At 40.7% G+C, this 21,388-nt stretch overlaps 1 protein-coding gene across 4 annotated transcripts in view; it reads left to right on the top strand.

Annotated features, from left to right (window-relative positions):
* The first annotated feature begins 7,526 nt into the window (after positions 1–7,526).
* The window catches only part of LOC134527673 (transmembrane protein 234), a 28,907-nt gene continuing 15,045 nt past the window's right edge, over positions 7,527–21,388 (top strand). The window contains exons 1-5 of one of the 4 annotated variants that reach the window (XM_063360564.1): positions 7,527–7,604; positions 14,837–14,988; positions 18,762–18,828; positions 19,472–19,564; positions 21,057–21,149. In XM_063360564.1, coding sequence (XP_063216634.1) covers positions 7,595–7,604; positions 14,837–14,988; positions 18,762–18,828; positions 19,472–19,564; positions 21,057–21,121 — 387 coding nt within the window. In that variant the 5' untranslated portion in view covers positions 7,527–7,594 and the 3' untranslated portion in view covers positions 21,122–21,149. Of the gene's footprint in view, positions 7,605–8,900; positions 9,000–14,836; positions 14,989–18,761; positions 18,829–19,471; positions 19,565–21,056; positions 21,169–21,388 lie in introns of those variants that run through there. The other 3 variants (XM_063360563.1, XM_063360565.1, XM_063360566.1) reach the window with 3 other exon arrangements.

Here is a 21,388-nt window from a genome sequence, read left to right as displayed (position 1 = left end):
ACATGTTTTTGCTAGTTTAGGTAGTCCAGATTTAATTGTCTCTGATAATGTGCCTTTCAACAGCTATGAATTTAAGAAGTTTGCTGAATGTTGGAATTTTAAAGTTCAAACCACTAGTCCACACTACCCTCAGTCTAATGGGCTTGCTGAAAAAGCAGTGGATATTACAAAGCGTATTGTGCTGAAACATGACTGTCCTACGCACAGAAAGTGTTTTGTTTTATTTAAATAACATTTTTAATTATTATTATTATTATTTATTGACATTTTATTTTTTTGTTCTATGATTATGTATTTGGACGTATCTGCAACTACCATTCTCTATGGCGTAATCTGAGTGACGCCGAAGCTCAATTTACAAGACCCCTCTAGGGAACAATGGACTTAAAACGGCAAATTGAACTTTTTATTTATAATTTGCAAAACAGAATTTCCATTGTTGGAAAATCCTATTTTAAATTTAAGGCATTTTGATGTATTAATTTGTTTTGTTAATTGTCTGTGAGTGATTTTGAACGTGTAATTAAGTCAACAATCTTAGTGTTTCAGCCAATCGCGACGGTGTTACTTAAGATAAGCGTCACTACAGAATTAACGGAAAAGAGTCTTGAATTAACGGCGATGATGGCTACATAGCCCGGGTTTAAATCCCCTTAAAAATCAACGAAGATAAATAGCTGGGTAGATCATCCTACAACCAGGATGTTAAATACGTCGTATAAACCTAAAGTACATGTTATTTAATTAGGGCACGTCATAACTGACGTGTATTCAGGTGTGATTTACCGTGAGTAAACAGCCGATTCATGATGCCATATTAATGTAACTGTTTTCTACCTACATACATCGTAATATTGCCGACGGACTTTTAAATATTATATTTCATTGTTGAGCACGTTCAGGGACATATCGAGATTAACATTTTATAAAAACAATCAAGCATCCTGTTTCTACACTTGACTTTTGTTCAAACACCCAGAGGTGAACTGAGACAGATGTCTCAAGATGCTTTACCGCAATTATTTAATGAGTTCAGCCGCGGAATATAAAATTCAACTTTAATAAAGAACACTACAAATAAATATTATTTTCTCACGCAAAATTTTCGATTATAAATTGAGATTTCAACAGACATTATTATTTTGAAACTATATGAACTTTTGTTTTTATGCTATCATGTGTGCAACCTAGATCCCGCAATTGTAGAAAATATGAATGGCATACCACTGGACCGACTAGAAACTAAAATATATTTTTATTTGATTAAAGAATATTGGTGTTAATCATATGTTTCCAGGTTGTCATTTTACAGTGTATGTGTATGTGTCCTTTATGTTTTCAAGTCGTCTGTTGTCTATTCTCATGCCTTGTGAAGATTTTAAAGTGTGAGAATATTTCATTTTTCCCTTATGTACCACACTACATTAACCTTGACCTATTAAGGAATTTAAGTTGTGCATAAGGGTGGCGCCCATATATGAATTTTGAAACTTAATCACAGAATATACTTATTTTACAGAGCCATAAATATCCACAGAGATTTATTTATTATTTAAACTCTGATAACTAAATAACACCATTCCTACATCTATAGACCATATTCAGGAAGTGACAATTATATTTTGTTTCTACCTAACAACACCACACATTATCTGTGTATATGTGTAGATAGAGCATAGCACAGTATGTTACGGAAGGTATCAGGGTGTAAAATCCCCTTATCTCTAGCACTACTTGAATACAGAAATACTCCTATTCCTGGCATTCAACTGTCCCCAGCTCAAATGCTGTTGCACCGTCGATTGAAGTCCAAAATTCCCACTCACTCAGATCTGCTTAAACCACACATTCATGCTGATGTTCCTGATAGATTACAGACACGTCAGGAGAGTCAGAAGTTGTACTTTGATAGGGGTGCGAAAGCCCTCCCTGAATTGCATCAAAATCAGTTTGTTAGAGTTCAACAAGGTATTATGTGGAAGCCAGCCACTATTGTTAGTAAATATGATACACCTCGCTCTTATTTGCTTAAGACATTAAATGGCACTGTCTACCGGAGAAACAGAAAACACTTAAGGACAGTACCTGGCTTTGTAAATAATGTGCCTTCAGGTTGTGATACTGACTTGCCAAAAGACTATGAAAGTGCTACTTCTATTATTGATCTGGGTTCTGATTCCATCAGTGGTAGTGAAGAAACAATGCTCGATTCATTGCCAACCCTTAGGCCAGGAAGGGCTATTAGAAGGCCTCGCTATTTAGAGGATTATGTAAATTAGTGTAGACATATGGAAATGTAAACAGTCACAGTTGCATGTAAGCTATCGAATTGTAGTGTTTTGTATGTAAACTTGAAATGTAAACAGATACTGTTGTTGAGCCATGTAACTATGTGAACTGGTTGTAGTTTATTGGGTGTAAATTGTGTATGTAAACAATCATTAGTGTCAATTCAAATATAGTAAAGGAGATGTAAGATGTTATGTTGGCAACATGTTAACCAAAATCCGGGTGGCCATGTTGTGTGGCAGGGACAATGAAAATGTGTAAGCTTGTACAGACGTGCAATTAAAGACTCAAGATGATAAAACTGCAGTGAACTTCTTATTTATAACACTCTGACCTAATAACTACCCTATCACCTTGCTGGTATTCCCTTTCTGTTTTCCTGGCTGTTTTGTCATGCCACCTTTTCACCCTGTCTTGCTTTTCACAAGGTATTTGTGAACATCGATCTGAACTATGGGTTTCAGTGACTCCATGTTTACAGGCATATCTGTTCGTATGCGCCTGCTAAACATTATTTGGGCTGGGGATGCTTTTATCCCAGTCACTGGAGTGTTTTTATGTTCTCGAACGAGGTCCCTGTAGTTCGACCCTTCTACATTACTTTTGCCCAGTATCATCTTGCAAAAACCTACTGCATTCTCTGCCATTCCATTCGAAGTGAGGAATACTAGTAGCCAATGTGATCCCTTTAGAATTATAGTATTTTTGGCAGTCACGTGACAGGAATGGTACGTTGTCGGCAACGAGGTGTTTGGGGAACCCATGTGTGTTAAATACATCCTGCATGGCACTGATGACCGATTTTGAGTTCTTATTAGGAATGGGGTGAAGGTCAAGCCAGTGTGATAGATAATCTACTAGAACAAGATAGACCCTACCAGAATATTCCAGAATGTCGGCTCCAACCTTGAGATACGGCAATTCTGGTATTTCATGAGGAAGTAAGGGTTCCCTATGATTTGCAGCCCTAAACTTTTCACATGTTGCACACACAGATACCAGTGTCGCGATGTCTGCGGACAGCCCTGGCCAATGAAACAGCTGGTGAGCTCTTGCTAGTGTTTTTCCGATTCCCTGATGCCCTTCGTGAACCCACCCCAATACAACTGACCGTAGTGACCCGGGGACAATGATCTTGTGTGCCAAGAAGACTATCCCATCATTGACATGAATGTCGTGTCGCAATTTGTAGTAGTGACTGCATTCCACCGTCACCTTGCTTACGTGTGGCCAGCCATTAACCTGTAATTCCATTCATGTGCATAGTAAGGGGTCCTTTGCAGTTTACTTTTGAAGAAGGTCCAGTTTGGCTCCAGTCATATGTAAGTGAACACTCACTGTGTGGACTAACTCTAACATTTCTGGGTCCTCAGTCGTTTCGTTCAAGTGCGAACGAGACATCATGTCTGCAAAATGCAAGTCTTTACCTGGGACATAGTATACGTTTAGCGAGTATTTAAGAAGTTTAAGACGGAGACATTGAAGATGAGGAGAACCTATGCTGGCAATGTTCTTACGCATTATGGTAACCCGTGACCCCCACAGTTACCGAGGACCAACACCACACCAATGCTGCGACATCAACCCCTATGGAGCACGAGGGCGCAGGATTCCAGGAGTTTCCGGGAGTGGAAGTGGAGTCGCTGGTTCCAGCCCCACGCAGAACGGGCCTGACAAGACAGCTGTTTTCAGAGACAGGCGGAGAGGACACTCCCGTGGGTTCACGGAAACAGACAAACTGCCGACGAGAGGAGACGGTATGCCCTCGCCACTGATATGGACGCCAGACGAAGTGGAAGAACGATTAGAGTCACCGGACAGCCATAAGATGGTGTGGCCATTCCACTAATCCATAGAGGACTCAGAGTTTCGGGTCCTCGTGGAAGAACCCACAGAATCCGAGGCGGGTGAAGGAGAAGGAGGAGCACCCGAGCCCGCTCCAAGGTACAACCTACGACCCAGGGACATCCAATGGCACGGAGCTGCTGCAAAGCGGGCGAAATGTAAACATTGCCACAGGGAGCGCGAAGTACAAAATGCCACGCCCACTCAAGGTCGGGAGTTGTCATAACATCGGCCTACTTTAGGAGGGGGCAATTGACGTCGTTCAGGGCTGCATCCATCTGAGCCCGATGTGCAACCACCTTCCTCCCCTCCTGTTAATTCTCCTGGCTGACATAATTTTAAATGGCATGCCGCCACAAGAGGGTGCTGTAGAATCAGTGCTTCGCTCCAAGAAATAATAATACCGTGCAGGTCTTATGTTTTGTTACCCAAGTGCCATATGTTTTTATATCCAAATTGATTGTAATTTTTATGTATTTCGTTCACTAACTATGTCCGCAGCACGACAGGAAACAGGATAAATGTTCAGGGTTCTTGGCGCCAAACACCCCCCCTTCCCGCTACCTCGGCGGCCATTGCTCGCCCAGTCACTTCCCGTCGCTACCTGAAGAAAGATGCTCCGTTACGGCTCTCCGAGGACTTCGCCTTTGTGCGTCTATCGAGGTGGTTGGACCACAGCTGTGCCTGTCGTGCCGCGAGGCGTTTTCATAGAGCGATTGTGTTTGCGTCCTTCGAGTGTTGTCTGTCGGCATGTGGGCGCCCTGAGATCCCACTGCATGATTTTTATAAATAGCGTGCCCGATGCTGAGAGAGGGCCAGGTCAGTGGTTAGGGTAATGCTGAAGGGGGAAACGAGTCACGCCGCCACACGGGCTACGTCACGCCTGAGACATAGTCTTCTCGGTGGGTCCGTGCCCCCTAAACACGGTGGTGCCCACTAAACATACAATTAAATTACTACCAAATCCCCCGACCATGTCAAAGGATATTTGAATTTCGCGGGCTTTCTCCAGGACAAGCTGCTAGGATCGCTGCAGTCAGGTGTCGTTAGCGATCATTGTGCTAAAAGGCTAGTGATAGTATAAAAGCCATTGCTGAATTGTTTTAAATAACATTGATGTGGTCTGCAGAGTTTGAAAGTAAGTTTTCTAACTTGACGCCGTCCCCGCTACCTCCTATGATTTTTACGTGATTTTTGTTTGGGTTAGAGATCACAGGGAGGGTTCGGCCTTGTGGCTAGAGGTAGGGGTTAACGCAGTAGGGCCCCCCGAGCTGTTATGGCCACTCGGGACGCCTGAATAATAACACAACGTTTCTGTAAGATATTTGGTGAATTAGTACGGCACAGCCCTATACAGGGTGCTGCCCGTTCTGGCCGTAACGGTTTTCCCGACGCGACTAGTCACACACGCAGCTCACTTCCTCAGTAGCGGCTCGCGATTTTAATGCGCGTGAAGGGCGGACTTGTACACATGATGCGACAGTTACAAAAATACACTCTAACATGACGAACGATATCTTGACGAACAATACACTTCACTATTACCTAACACTTAATAAACTGTGCTAGTGGCATGTAGGCCCGTGTCTCTGGCGACTCTACGTGATACCTAGATGTGTCCCAGGGACTGATTCGTTAGTACATTTGGTGGCACGATACCATGCAGCGGTGATACCTAAACTCTAACATGACAGATTACGCTTTGACGAACAAATAATTCACTACTACATAACACTTAATAAACTGGGCTAGTGGCATGTAGGCCCGTGTCTCCGGCGACTCTACGTGATACCTAGATGTGTCCCAGGGACTGATTCGTTAGTACGTTCGGTGGCACGTGTCGCCTTCTGGCTGCCCCGTGCGGGCAAAAACTAAGTAGCTGGTAAGCTAAGTTGGGGCGTGAAGCACCGACGTAAAGTCTCGTAGACTTCCCACAGTACTCACGTATTATGTAGAACACTCATCTTCGAGCACTAATTTAATTAAGTGAAATACCTCATGGTAGATTGAGGCCGGCCGCGGAACTGTATGTAAACGATTATGAAAGTATATACTATTGAAACTACATGTCGGTGAAAGCAAAGGTTGAAGGTTCCGTGTTGCGCGCAGGCTGCCGGCCTGTCGGAGCTCCTGAAGGACACTGCCTGTATCGCCGCGCGCGACCCCCCTCCCCCGCCAGCCCTCCCGCGGAAACGTGTGAATTTCGCGGGAAACTGAACCGGCCAGGTTCGGGACAAAACGCACAGTGAGACATAATTTTGACAGGACTGAAATATTAATTAATGAAAAATAATGTTTAATAAAAACCTGTGAAAAAATATACATAAATTAATTTGTTGTAGTGCGGCGGAGGGATATGCCACACCCGGCCGGATCCTTCCGCCGGCGCACTACTCGTTGCATGGCGTTCGCCTCGTCGCACGAACTACACTTTGCTGCGCGCACGAGCGCGTTTGGTGCACACGCTTTTGCGAGACGTTGATGAGGCATAGCGGTCTATGCGACATAGAGGAGCATTGGCGGTCGGCGTCAAACTTAACTGGTTATGACCACTCCAAAATTTTTAGTTACGTTAGGGGAGAAAATAACATTTTTTTTTATTACCAAAACACAATGTTCCATAATGTAGGGTATTTAAGTTTAATTTCATCCACTTAGTAAAATAAAATTGAACATTGTGATTGTTTCCTTAAAATATTTGGGTAAAACCAGTGCTTAATATTTCTACATGCTGTGCGCTGAATTTCTGCGCGCGTTCAATCAGCGAACATTAAGTCATAGATAAAGTAGATCAGCAGATCAGCGATTATAGAGTATTTCAAAGTGGATTGGTATTTATTTGCGAGGCCAAGCCTTGCAGTTAATCATTCCTAGTTCAAAACTAGATGGCAAAATCAAATGCTTGAACTTAGGCAATCAACTGCTTCATATAATAATATTTGATAAAATGCAAACGTTTATAATTAATGGAATGGAGGGGGGAAACGAAATTTTTCGAACCACTGTGTTGTGTGTGAATTTAGTTTCAATTTCTGTGCTGAGCGTGTGCGCCGTGCTACTGTCAACCTTTTTGCATACTAATAGGGAATGTAGCATAGGCTTTAATGCTATAAAAGTTGTGGTGTTTAAAAAAGTATTAAATTACAATTACTTCAAAGAGAAAAATATTTGTAGCTGATTGTCACCTTCATGGATTATATAAAGTTTTATATTTGTTTTAATGAAGATAAATTGTTATTTATTATCATAACACGAATAATTTATTTTTTCCTTAAACATTTGAATGTAAGATGGAGTCTTATTATTTGAACAATTTCCTTTATAAACCTATTTCTGGAAAAAACGGAAGGTAGCCAAATATTTATAGTTTGTCGCTGCAACAGTGCTTCTTCGTGTACGTTTTCTATGATCTATATTTGCTCCTGTTTATTTATGTTATGAACTATATTTAGTTTGAAAGATGACAGCAGGTATTCAATATTAAAATGAACTTAGAAAGTAACAAGTTATTTGGGTTAAAGAATAGTTTTTGGTATAAAAAAAGCTATCCAATTCGACAGCAGGAATTAAGTTTAGAAATAATGCCCGTCTACAATATTCCGAATGTGTGCGTGGTCCGTGTATAGAACAATATTTAAAAAAAAAAAAAAATCACAATAACAGCAGGAATCATTGTATAAATATGACGTGTCCCGGCAACAGCGTCCAGTGCTGGGGTGGCTTGAGGTGGGGTGTGACTCCTCAGTCATCACTTGAACAGTTCCCGTAGTCGGCAGTCCGCCGTGCAGAGATGGGCTGTGGCTGGTCCTCTTGCGGGGCAGTGATAAAGCGGGAGGAGGGAGGGAAAGGCCCTAGAGCATAATCCACGAAAGGCCGCTCCAGGGGAAGAGGGATGCTAGAGCGAAATCCCGAAGGCCGCTCCAGCAAAGGAATCCTGAGCGTAATCGCGAAGACCGCTCCGTAGTAAGGGGGGGGGGGAGAGAGAGAGAGAGAGGGGGGGAGGGTTAGAGAGGGAGGGAGAGAGAGAGAGGGGGGTTAGAGAGAGAGAGAGAGGGGGGAGAGGGAGATGGAAAGAGGAGAGTAGAACACAGAACACCAGATTGTTAATTCCTGCTGTATTTCCCCAGTTTCTCTGGGGTAAGGATCTCTGACTGGTACAGTACAAGCCAAGCTTATGTACAAGTCGGTTACAGTATCATTACAGGCAATATCTACAGATTTAGCCTTTGCAGCATGTTCTATAAGATGTCACTGACTGTCCTGATAATATGCTAATTTCTGACTCTCGGGATGCTCCTTCCCTGAGTTATGACACAATGAATCCCACTTATCAACATTCTGCAGCAGGCGCAAGCTATTGGCGCCGGGTGCATTACCATCTTACAGGATAACTAGCTTAGACATAGAGATTAGGTAAAAAATACCCTGCGGTGTCGGGCAGCCTTGTTTGTTTCAGGGATGAGCATGTAGCACTCGCACAAGGGGGCCGAGGCCAAATGCAGGACACGACAAATAAACAGTACTCTTCTGAAAAAAAGATTAAATTACGTTCCTTTAAATGGGGTGAATAGGGTTTAAGGTGTGAAAAGGGACAAAAAATTTCTAAAACATTTAATGTACAACTGTAATTTTTTAATTAAAGATATCACAACACATTTTTTTTTTTTTAAATTTCTGTGAATATTTAAGTCTTTCCAACTATGTAGACAAAACTGTTAGGTAATTATTTATGTTTAGGTTGGCAACATGAGAATCAGCTGTTGTTTATAGTAGCCATTTGTATAACGTGACAACTGTTTGTTAATTTGAGCAGGTGGTTTAGCAAATCTTTTTGATGAATACATTATAGTTTTTATTTATGTTTCGTAAGTATATTTAAATATTTACACCTTAATTTTGTGACATATTAATAATTTTTACAGCAATGTTTAGGAAAACTTGCATTTTTTGTACTTACAGAGGGGTGAATGGGGACAGTGTTAAATTATAACACTTCGAAGTTGGAATGGAATGTGTATAGTTTTATAAGGTTAAATAAGCTTGTAGGTAGTAGTAAAAAAAATTTAAAAACAGTTAACTGCTTAATTGTACAATTTTTATTTCTTTTTACGGTTATTCTAGGTTAGAAAATTAACCTGCAACAATGGGTCGGACGTACAAGAGTGAACCTACTTCAAGCAAACATACACCGATTGACCATGACCGAGTGACATGTGCAGTTTTGGCAGTAAAGGAAGGCATGTCAAGGGCAGCTGCTAAGGCTCATGGTTTATCAAAGTCTGCCCTTCAACGGTACTGTGCAAAGCCAAATCTACAGATTTGAACAATAGTAGGCCAGACAGCCTTACCTTCAGGTATGGAAAAAGATATTGTCGAAGCAATTGTAAAATGTTCGAATTGGGGGTATCCACTAAGGATATTGTCGAAGCAATTGTAAAATGTTCGAATTGGGGGTATCCACTAAGGATATTGTCAAAGCAATTGTAAAATGTTCGAATTGGGGGTATCCACTAAGTTATTTTGATACCCGTTGCTTTGTAAAGTTTCATCTGGATCGAGAGGGGAAGAATATTCCAATATTTAGAGACAACCTTTTAGGTCATGATTGGGCTCTGAGCTTTTTGAAAAGGAACAAAGAGGTACACTCACAAAGAATGTGCCAAAATATCAAAAGAAGCCGAGCAAGTGTGAGCCCTGGGGTTATAAATGATTATTTTGACCAAGTCACAATTACACTGAAAGACATTCCAGCTCATCTCATGATAAATTACGACGAAACATGCTTGTCAGATGATCCAGGTCGCCGAAAGCTTATCTTCAGGAGGGGATGCAAATATCCAGTGAGAGTTTTAAATGAGAGCAAATCTTGGGCATCAGTACTGTTTGCTGCAACTGCATCAGGAAAGATTCTTTCCCCCTATATAATTTACAAGTCTATTTACATATATCACCCGGAAGGGGCACAGTACAATAGGAGCAAGTCTGGCTGGATAGATGGCCATTGCTTCCTTGATTGGATACAAAAGATTGTTGTCCCATATTGCAGAAGATTCGATGGAAGAAAGGTCCTAATTGGGAATAACTTGAGCTCACATTTGTCACCAGCTGTAGTTAAGATATGTGTTGAAAATTATATCTCATTTGTTTTTTTACCACCCAACTCAACCCATCTAACACAGCCACTAGATGCTGTTTTCAGGTCGCTGAAAATACACTGGAGGTTAGTTTTTGGAAAAATGGAAGCTCAAAACCAAGAACAGCAGCAAGTCATTTGACAAACAGTATTTTCCTTGTCTTTTAAAACAGACATTGTAAAAAATGAAAGTAAATGACCAACTTAGCAAGGACATATCTTCAGGTTTTGAAAAAGCGGGCTTGTTCCCATTGAAAAGAGAATGGGTCCTTGAAGGACTTCCTGCATTTCCTGCTGATCAACCAAACGAAGGACAGGAGAATGAAAAAAACAGTGAACGACAACCTCTCACAGTTTTTATAGGAGATGCGCTATGGTAATGAAGAACCTGAAGCAAACAGAAGCTAGAAAGAGCGTGTGAGAGTTCCACCAGGTCAGAGTGTTTCTCTTGCTGACTTGGAATCAGAGGATAATGATGTGGAATTTGATGATGACAATAATGAAGAAAATGAGGAAGTTGTTCAAATCAAAGAAGGGGACTGGGTGAGGGTAAAATTTCAGTATGAAAATAGTGTTGAAAAGGTTTTTATTGGGAAGGTTTTGCAAGTGTGTCCAGATGAAGAGGGAGCAGACAAGTTTGTTGGATCATTTCTAAGGCAATCTAACAAGATGGCTTCAATTTACACATTCCCCAATGTCGCAGATGAAATGAGTTCAGAAAAAAAACAGATTTTGCAAGTGTTAAACCCACCTGAAATTAGGAGGGGTAGGCATACCTTCAAGTAAACCAGCAAACAAACCTAGTGTTTCCACATATTATTTGTGGTAGGGCCTACCGGTAAATACAGTCTGTTTCTTAATGTAGGTAACATTATATTCTGGATGTAGACTATCTTCCGAGACTATGCATACATAACAGCATCATGGAGCTAATAAGTATGAACTTGTTTTTTGTGCAATTTTTAAAATTAATTTTTAAGATGCCTTTTTATAAATATTATATAGACAAATTTAGAATAAAAAATACGAATGGAAGTGATTTAACCTTTTTAAAAACATTTTACATGCATTTAAAAAGCCAAGCATATGTCCCTTTTAACCATACTATGATTAAAAAGGGACACACATTGAAAAACCTCAGGTGTCCCTATTAACCCCACCTCTAGGGTGAATAGGGACAGGCAAAAAAAAAATTAATTTATGTAAAACATTAACAGACAATACAAAAATTTATTATGCTATAGAAAGCTAATAAAAAGAACTACTAAATAAAAATATAATCATACAACATTCTTCAGTGATTTAGAAATTATTTAACAAAAACTAAAAAAATTGTCTATATTCTGATGTTCCGTAACTACTCCCTAAAATAGTGTTTCACGCGGGATAACTAAAATACTCGATAATAGGGAGGGCAATGAAGACCAGGGAAATTACCATTTCTTATTTTAGTTGTCTTATGAAAAAAATAATAATTTAGGAAAAAGTTATTTTCCTAAACTACTAATGTTCATTAAGGGGCCCGCCTCGTCAGGGGTGTATGTGTGTTAGTGAGGCGGGATGATAAGCGCGACGCTCGCTGGTGCTTCCAGCGCGGTATAGCCTCTAAGTGCAAGTCTCTGAACTGGCGCGCATTCGTCTCGTCGACACAGGATAACTGTGAAATTTGAGCGGTGACCGTAACATTATATGGCGGAGAAATAAAGATAAAGGTGTTATGCAAGCCCTTAAGTGCTTTCAAGAATCTGTACTGATTGTTTTATGCCTAAAAATTACTCTGAAAACACGCGTGTTAGGCATTTTAACGCTTCTAAAAATACAGTTAAAAAACTTAATCCGAAATTAAAAGTACTTTCCGGTCCTCAGCGAACTCTTAAATGCTATTCGTAAATAGGCCCCACTCGGATATCTTGTGTAGTTTTGAAATCGCGCTGTTTTTCTTGAAGCTCTGCACACCGTATGTGTGCCCAGGTAGGCGGGCCCCTTAATGGGCCTGGCACTTTCGCACAGTCACGTTTGTCTGATGCATTCTATGGATGGGGATGGGGACCTACAAATCAAAATAAACCAGTTAAGAGGAGAGTTGAATGTGAGTAAAATGAGTAAATGTTAGATTGAGGGAGCATATTGATATGGTGAGGGGGCTAGAGGAAGAGGTCAGCAGATTTAAGAGAATAAATGGCACTTAAGAAGAGGAAGTGAATGTATGGAAGCTAAGAGGGGGGGGGGGGGGCATTAAACAACACTAGTCAGGAAGGAAGGGTAGAAGAGACAGAAATACAGAGTAGGGTTTGTGGTGAAGTGGAGGGAAACAAGGAAAGTTGAGCTGAGGTGGCTAGTAAGGGGATTGTAGACAGGTGGAAAGAAAATGCTGGTAAGGAGACTGTAGCACTGTTTGGGGACTTGATGCTCTGGTACATGAAGGTTCATGGGGCCTACAAGGCAGTCAGAAGTGGGGAGACAATTACAGATGTACAGGGAAGGGTAAAAGGAGTGCAGTCTGGAAGGTGTGAAAAGAGTGGTGGTGCATGTAGGTACAAATGACATTAACAGGGATGGAGGGCCACATAAATTTGAAAACTATATTAGAGAAATGCTACATGAAAAGTGAAAAACTAGTGGGACCATCGTAGTGAGTGGAGTGTTACCCAGGAAAGGAATTGATCTGGGAAAACTGAATACTGCGGAGGCCATCATGAGACAGTGCCAGATATGGGAAGCAGATTTTGTGTGCCAGGAGCAAGATAAATAGTTGGCATATGGCTAGAGACTAGGTCCATCTAAACAGAGGTGGTGTGGGAATATTAATAGTGCTCGAGGAGGGGCTGTTAAGAATACGAAATGCAGGGCAGGGAAACTGGTAAGGGGGAAGGGGGAGAAGATGCAGGCAGGACAATGATAGGAGTAGAATTGAAGGGGACTAAAGAGGAATTTGGCAGGGGGGAATGGTAGTAATGAGATGAGTGTGTGGGAGATCTCGAAAAGGTGAAATTACTACAGGGGCAATACCTGTCTGTTTTTGTGGAGGGAAAGGTATAGTATGGAGTACAGGGCACGGGAGAGAGAGACCTGTAAATAAAAATAAAGTTGGTGATAAGGGAGGTGGGTAGGCTAAAGTGGAGGAAGGCGTCTCCTGATGAGATAGGAGACAGCCACCTCAAATTAGGAGTGTAGGAGGTCAGTAGGACGTTGTGATTACGAGCACCAGGTTAGCTTCCACCGGAGGCCACGAGGCCGGAACCCCTCTCTACCTCGAGCAGTCGGGCAGCTGCACCTTTCCCGGGGAATAGCCTGGACGACGACAATGGGTTTAAAATAGGTAGCCTGTGCAGTGACACAGCCTCTCCCATTGTGCTTTAGCCTAGCAACTTGATCCTGTGGTTCTTCACATATAAGTACATAATATTTTCGATTTTGATTTTATGTTGGAAACAGTAGAAAGTAAATAAAAAGTAAAATATAAAATGTGTCATGTATGGCCTAGGTCCGCTCAGGTGTTTCCCTAATGTGCATCCAAACCCAAGTGTTAATCCTTGACAGGAATGGACTTTATATTTGCCATTGCTCATATAACCTGACGTAAAAATGGACTAGTCATTTCGTGTATCGAATTGTACACAGTTCCAGACTACTAAAAAACATCCCTGTCAAGGGTTAATGTATAAGTTTGGATGCACATTAGGGACCTGTGTAAATAAGTCATATCTGTGATGCGTTGTGGTTGGTGTTTATGTAGTTTTTCAGTAAAATTTTGCAGGTAGATGGTTGTGGTCTTCAATTTGAATAAATGGTTATCATGGAATTTTAAAATCACACTTTAATAAGTCCACTATTTAATATCCCTGCTGGAGCTTGGCTTGACAGTGGCTCTCTCTACAGTTCATCTCTTACCTTGGACCTCGGTCCCAGCACACTGTTTCGTACTGCTCACTTGTCCACCATGCTGTGTCTTTACTCTTCACGCACACAGATCATCACTCATTGGCTGCTATCGCTCGCCAATGGGTCACTCGCCCTCTTCTTTCCACTGCCTTTTTCCCTCAGAGGATTTGCAAGTATCACCATCAGTCTCTCACTCTGCTTCACTTCACTGCAACTCTTAGGTCAGTCCTTCTTTTATACCTGCTGCTTCATCCTGTGAAAAGGTCTCGTAGCCTTTTCAAGTGTTGCATCTTTAAAGATCCTCCAACGTAACACTCGAAGCTGCGAGAACAATGGCATTCTCATTTCGCCACTTCATGCAGACGGGGCTCTGGGAATGTGCCAATCCCTGTTTTGTTGTAGAAATGAGCAAAGAACTGGGTATCAAAAAATTTCTAGGTATGTAGCAAATAGCAAACGGCATACTTTTCCAGGGTGTCTCATTTCCTCTCCTCTTGACTTACGGACACATTCTATGGTGTAAAATTGACAGATCATTCATGGTTAAAATTTTTGCTTCCAAGTTTAAGAAGCACCATAGAGAGTAAAACTCAAAGATCACTCTTTGGTTTTATACCATATCTTTGCTCTGAAGCTGCTTAAGTCTCTACTCACACGCATGCTCATGTGTGTGTTGGCTGTGCGCAGGTGCGTGCTGCAGTCTAGTGGCTGTCGCGCTGCTTTGGGGCGGCACCAATCCACTGCTGAGGCGGGGCGGCACGAGTGCAAAGCCCACAAAGTCTTCCAATACGATCACTGGGTTTCTCTCTGAAGTTACGCACCTCGCCACAAACTGGAAGGTATACATACTTATTTATTTAATTTGGCTTTCTCATCTTGTACATGACCCAGGTTGGACTAAGCAGCTAGGTAACATCTGGTTCCAAATCAATTGCCTGCATGGAATAAAATACACCCGCCCCTCAAAGTAATGCCCTTATTCGTTCCAGGAAAACAGAGCGCTAATCAAAACGTGCTGATCTAATACTTTTTGAAGTGAAACTTCTTTGCCAAGGGGGTAACAATTTTCAAGGGGAAATATCTAGGTAGGTATGGGGTGGGGGGAACTGGGGGAGGAGAGAAATAGTTAGGTACGTTGTTGGGGAATTGATAGAGGAGACAGCAGGGAAAGGTAGAAATAATGCAGCTTACTTTCACTCGTGCTCGCTTGTGCACTTTCATTTGCGCTGTTGTTTCTTGGGGGTGGACGTCGTGCTATCCCCACTCCTGTTGGGGCAGTTGGTGCAATCTGTGGTAGTTGGAGCAACCTTGAGCAGGCTCCACGTGGTGGCGTGCAGCTCAGGTTGAATCTGCCATGCTGCAGGGATAGGTGGGTCACGGTGGTAGGGACCCGCCAGTGCCTGTTGCCACCCTGACTTTAGGAAGTGTTTTGGCAGAGGGCGATAGAAAAGGGTTTGAGCTTATTTTTGTGCACCATGCCATGGGCCATATTCAAAAGAAATATTGTTCTTTAATGTATGTATTATTAATTTAATTGCATGTGTAAATATGTATTGTTAAATAGTGCTATGTATTATTTTAGATGTGTAACTAAATATTTCTGCTGGTATAATCCTTTTCACACTTTAGTTTACAGGGTTAATTATATGCATTAATTATTATTTGATTAACTAAATCACACTCTGTATTATAGTTATGAGCCCACGAGTGTGTAAATATGTTAACTTCAACTAAGAGGTGTGAATATTTCTCAATTGGAGTGTAACTGTGGGTGACTGTGGCTCAACAAAGTAGCTTGAGCTAGATCCTATTCATATGCCATGTTGTCACTTTCACATGCCAGATACTTACCTCAGATTCCACATGTCCATTTGGACAATTAGTTAAGTTCCATAAACTTCCTAATTATCGGCAAGCTTCAAGTTTAAGAATTATTTAAAATCAAAGTTTGTTTTAAATGTGCAAGAAAAAAATTTAATACTTCTTTTAATTCAAAGAATCTACAACTTATTGATTAGTATGTAAAATAATTATTTCATATGAGATGTTACCCATGTCCTTATAATACCCAATTATTATCTCTTGTTCTATTAAAAAAATATTAGTAATTTATCTCTGTCTATAACTGATCAACAAGAAGTTCCGCTTCTGTCGTGCATGGACTCCATGCACATTTATTTTTTCCCATAAGCGACTATGTTAATCAAAATAATTCATTTTCCAAATAGGTAAGTGTTCCTGCTGACTACCATATTAATCAAGGCACTTACAGTACTAATATAGCTCTAAATACATTTGAAGTACATGTGAATAAATTTTGAATAACATTTTGAGATTAAACAACCTAAAATTAAATTTAAAATATTCACATACCTCATTGTTTACATAGTAGGGCTCGAGTATAACAATCCTGAGAGGTGCTAACATTTCTGAGTTCCAAAATAATTGTGTTTAATGTAGATGTATTTCAGTTCTAGTAAGATTTAAAAAGGCATAAACTTAAGGTTCTCTTTTATCAGAAAAATTAATTAACCTGTTAACATAATGTCAGACTGTTGTTTACTAAATGTTTTTCTGCCATGATTTACCACTAGCACATCCTAGTAGTCTTCAGGTAAACTAGCCCTGAAAGCTTCTGGCTTTACTCTCCAGAGCTGCTGCTAACATGGGGGATGGCAGAATAAATGTTGGCTGAACACTCGGGCGTAGTTAGAAATAAATACACAATAAAGGAAGTGAATAGCTATTAAGAAAAGCACAAAATAATGTTTGTTGATACGTTACATTATTAATTTCTTGCATTGTATTTAATGCTACACAAGTGCTGTTGCCATTGTGCATGCACATAAATAAAAATTCACGTAAAAGGAAAAAAAAAAAATGCTTCTTCAAATCTTTGACCGCACTTCTTCAAACCATGTCATAATTTAGTGACATCGTTACTTCAAAAGCGTGCAATTTGAACAGTTGACGTCAGCCCGGGCTTCGCCCCATTAGCCTGATCATCCTCCGTTTCCCTTCCCACACCTATCCTGCCTGGCATTTGTACTGTGACGGACGTAGTCGTATGAGTATTTTAATTGCGCGCCACGAACTACCGCAAGAGGGCGCTTAGCTTCAGTGCGCCGCACCCCTATATGTATTTAAACATTTAAAGTAATATTGTAAACCTTTTCTTTTCACCCCTAAACAGTGTCACGACAGGTCAATTGAGTGAGTGTTCTTTGTTTCTTAAATATAATATTTTTTAATAAAGTAAGTGCAAGCACGGCCAATGACGCTCCCTAGCGGGCGACGGCGGAACTAGTATAGAAGTTTATTTAAACTTTTCAATGCACAAATAATTATTACAGACAGTCTGGTCGTGGGTATGTGTATATTCATTTTATAAAAGGTTCATGTTATTCTCTATAATAACCCGGGGCACGCAGTCTTAAAATTGTTAACGGTAATTGTGTTTGGCGCGAAGGACGCCATGTTTCCTGCCGCGAGCCTTGTCTCGCCCCAGTCTCCTCCTTCAGCCGACCGAGAGCTTTGCAGACATCCCGAGGACATCACCGTTGTATCACTGATAAGTAGCTCTGTAAACCTAATTAATTCAAACCGCTTTCTTTTTCATCCTCGGGGCCTCTCTCGGTCGGTGGGGGCTGTTTCGTAATTCATTTTTATACTCTCAGGAGTTTTTACCATCCACTTTCTACGTAAAGGCTTGGGGCGGCCACGTGTGTGGTCCGCCTCCTCAACTTATACCGATTCGTGCCTCGGGCGTGTTAACCGTGTAAAGGGAGGACTGTAGAAGGACGTGTGAAGTATTAATAAAACCAACTTAAACGAGTCACGTGTCTTTTGTGTTTGGGGGCCATGTGGGTCCTTACTCCAGTCAGCGGTGTGTGGGACGCCCTAAGAGCCCACTGCGGTTAGGTAGAAGCGTGCCCGACGCTGAGAGCGGGCCCGGTATAGGAACAGGTGTTAACATTGAGGTCAGGAGGACTTATATCTCGCCTCACACGGGCCACGTAATGCCCTGAATAAGAGTCTCAAGTCGGGTCCACGTGCCCACTCACGTGGTGGCGCCCACTATCTCCGCAACGAGTACAAAACGTAACACCGGTAGGCCCTCACAGTGTTACTTCGAGGGATGGGTTACTGTGGTAAATGTCAGTGTGTTTTTTTAATTTGTTTTTTATCTTTAATGCTTGATATCACATGCTAAGATGGTTATTTTATTTTCTCATCATAAGTACAAGTATTTATTATGAAATTTTTGCTGTAAATTTGTTGTTGGGTCTCGAAAAATTTCTCACCATATATTTACTAACATTATGTTTGAGGTGTAAACGGCAATGCAAGTGGTCATAGTTATGAACATTTCCATGACTTTGTACTACTTATAGATGATCTTCAGTAAATGTCAAATTTGTAAAACTTCACAAATAATAGCTGCAACAAAAAATGTAAAAACCAATATTGCTCTAGGATAAGTGAAAATAATTCGGTAGCCAGTTCTCTACATATGGATTTTTTTTTACATCAGAATGCCGTTAACTGGGCAATTTTATTTTGTGAGATAATATGTCATAACACGTCAATATAACATGTTTTTTTTTTTCAGTTCTTGTTTCCATTCCTGATCAACCAATGTGGTTCACTTTTGTACTTCCTTACTTTAGCAGACACAGGTAAGATATTTTTGTTTGGTATGTTTTAGTTTGTGACTTGTAGTTATAGTGCATTGCAGTATCTGAACACTTTAATATTAAATTTTTTTAAACAAAATTTAAAAATTAATTAAAATATTAGTTGTTTGGAACACATATAAGCTAGGCTATACTTAGGTAGTAGATCCCAAATGTTGACTAGCTGGAATGTCCCGTATATTACATAGAACCAGAGAGTTTGTGGTCGTGCTATGTAGCTTTTGAGAGGTCTGTGTTTCCCCCTAGCCCAAATGCTGAAGGGGTAGTTTCCAGCCCCAATTTCAGAAAAGTGTTAATGCAGCTCCTCCATAATTTGCTGGCTAAAAATACACTTGGTGAAATTTTAAAATCTGTTTGAGATTATGTGTTGAGATGAATGATAATATGCACCCTTTCACTGGGAAATCTACATGTTTTTTTTTTCTCCATTATTTCAAGTAAATTCCCTGATTTTCCCTGACTGATTATAATGTCCCTGATTTACCAGGATGTGGACACCCTGTTACAATAGGCCATGGCCGATTCCTTCCCGATATCCCAGGTCTGTGCTATCTTCTCTAATGACCTTGTGGTTGACAAGGTGTTAACCTCGCCCTCCCCACTCCCCAAAAGAAATCTGTTGCAGATCTGTCGTTAGCAGTTCCGGTCGCCAACTCCCTCACGTTTGTGTTCACGGCACTGGCCGGCTTGGCACTCGGGGAGCCGCCTCCCAGCAAAGGTACGGTGGAACCAGGGCAGCTCTGTGGTTACAACTGCACGTGGCAATACTTATACCTAGTTATTATGTTTATGTATGTGTTGTGGGAGTGGTCAGATAACTCGTATTCCTCCAAAGAAATCCATGTTCCATTGTATGTCCTGATAGATGGGGTGTTTATTTGTCCAAAATGACATTCAACTGTATCAATGCCTCACTTTACTATGTTTCAACCACAAACAAGTCACCTAGCCCGTAGGTAGCACAGGTGCTTCACTTCTCATTAGATGCTGGAGCATGTAGTGATTTAGGCACACCCATAAAAAATTGCAAAAGTATGAGGAAGTATGTAAGTATGTATTTGAAAGTTTATGAAATCATACGCTGTTGCTGCTATCAGTAACCCCGCACCATCAAGCAATCACTCACTTGCTATCTTTCTCTCTCCACAGCAGCGTTAGATAGTAAAGCTGGCTTCACAATGATACATCGTGTCTGTCCGTCTAAAAAAATTTTCATTTTAATGCTGCCAACATACCAAAAATCTTAAATAGTGGTGAAAATTAATTTTATATAGATATATTATACTGACAATCATGAACGTTAAGCACTTAATAAATAAGTCAATTAAATTTTTTTCACTCAGATGTTTATAAAAAAATTTAGTTGTTAAAAACATGTTCAAACGTACGTTAATAACATTTAATGGAAGCAGCTAAACAAATAAATATACTTAAAAACCTTATAAGACAGTAAAGATTGCTGGCAATAGGTATCGTGCTAACATTTTGGAGGTTATTTCATCCTTCCTTTTGTTAAAAGTTAAAGCTTGCTTGGTAAGGTTTTGACGGACGGGTGACGGACGGATGAGACTGACGATTGTGAGTCCAGCTTAACGCTAATGTTAAACGCGAGAATCTCTTATAAGAAGTATAACTAAAAAAGGGGGGGAGATGGTCGAGATCTTGGCATAAAGAATCTTTTGTTTTTGGTCTGGTGATTTTCAAAGATTTACAAACTTTTACTTTCACTTGTAGTACGCAGTAGGACCGAGAACTGTGGCAGAAGTTGACGAGGAGTTAAACCTGCCAATGGCAACTGTGCTTATGTCACATTTCCCACCAGACAGAATCCCAAGTTTGACCCTGTCTGAAGTTGAAACGAAACCCCGGGGTAGGGAGGCAAGTCCGACACTACCATGGCCTCGTGGAATGATGGATTGTATGAGGAGGTGCGACAGTGGTAAGACATGGGACTCATTCTTAAATGCATAAAACACAACAGTAGGGAATTAAATTTAATGGTCAATTAGTTGACTTAGATGCAAAATGAAGTGAAATTAATTTCTTGAGCTCTGGGTTCACGCCACTACTTGCATAGGTTACATGATATGGGTTTCTTGGCACTTAAGCCATAACTCACTTTCCCCCTCTATATTTTGTCTGTGGCAGTACCTTAAGCAATTGTTGCATGATTTGGCAAACAGATCTGTGATTTGTTTACTATGCTCCAGGCACAGCTGCCGGCATGTTGCTGATTACTTGCGGAATCATCCTTTGCATTGTCGACAAGATGTAGCATGGCAGAAACTACAGAAAATAAACATGTGAGAAAATGCCTCCATTGCCACTTGTTCACTCTGCATTAGTTATTCTTTATTTCTAGCCAAACCTCTTTCAGGGTGCAATTTTTGTTTTTAATGTTTGGCCACCATTTGGTTGCAATTTGAGTAAAAATTTTTTTTCTCCAATCTACACTAGTGTTATTATTAGACTGGTGTGGTTACCCATTTAACTTGGACATGTTTTTCAATTGAAAAGTTATGACTTATGACTATAACATATA

This window comes from Bacillus rossius, chromosome 1 (genome assembly GCF_032445375.1).
Source record: "Bacillus rossius redtenbacheri isolate Brsri chromosome 1, Brsri_v3, whole genome shotgun sequence".
Classification (NCBI taxonomy): Eukaryota; Metazoa; Arthropoda; class Insecta; order Phasmatodea; family Bacillidae; genus Bacillus; species Bacillus rossius.
The sequence above is the reverse complement of the archived record's forward strand: the minus strand, read 5'-3'. Positions and strand labels throughout refer to the sequence as shown.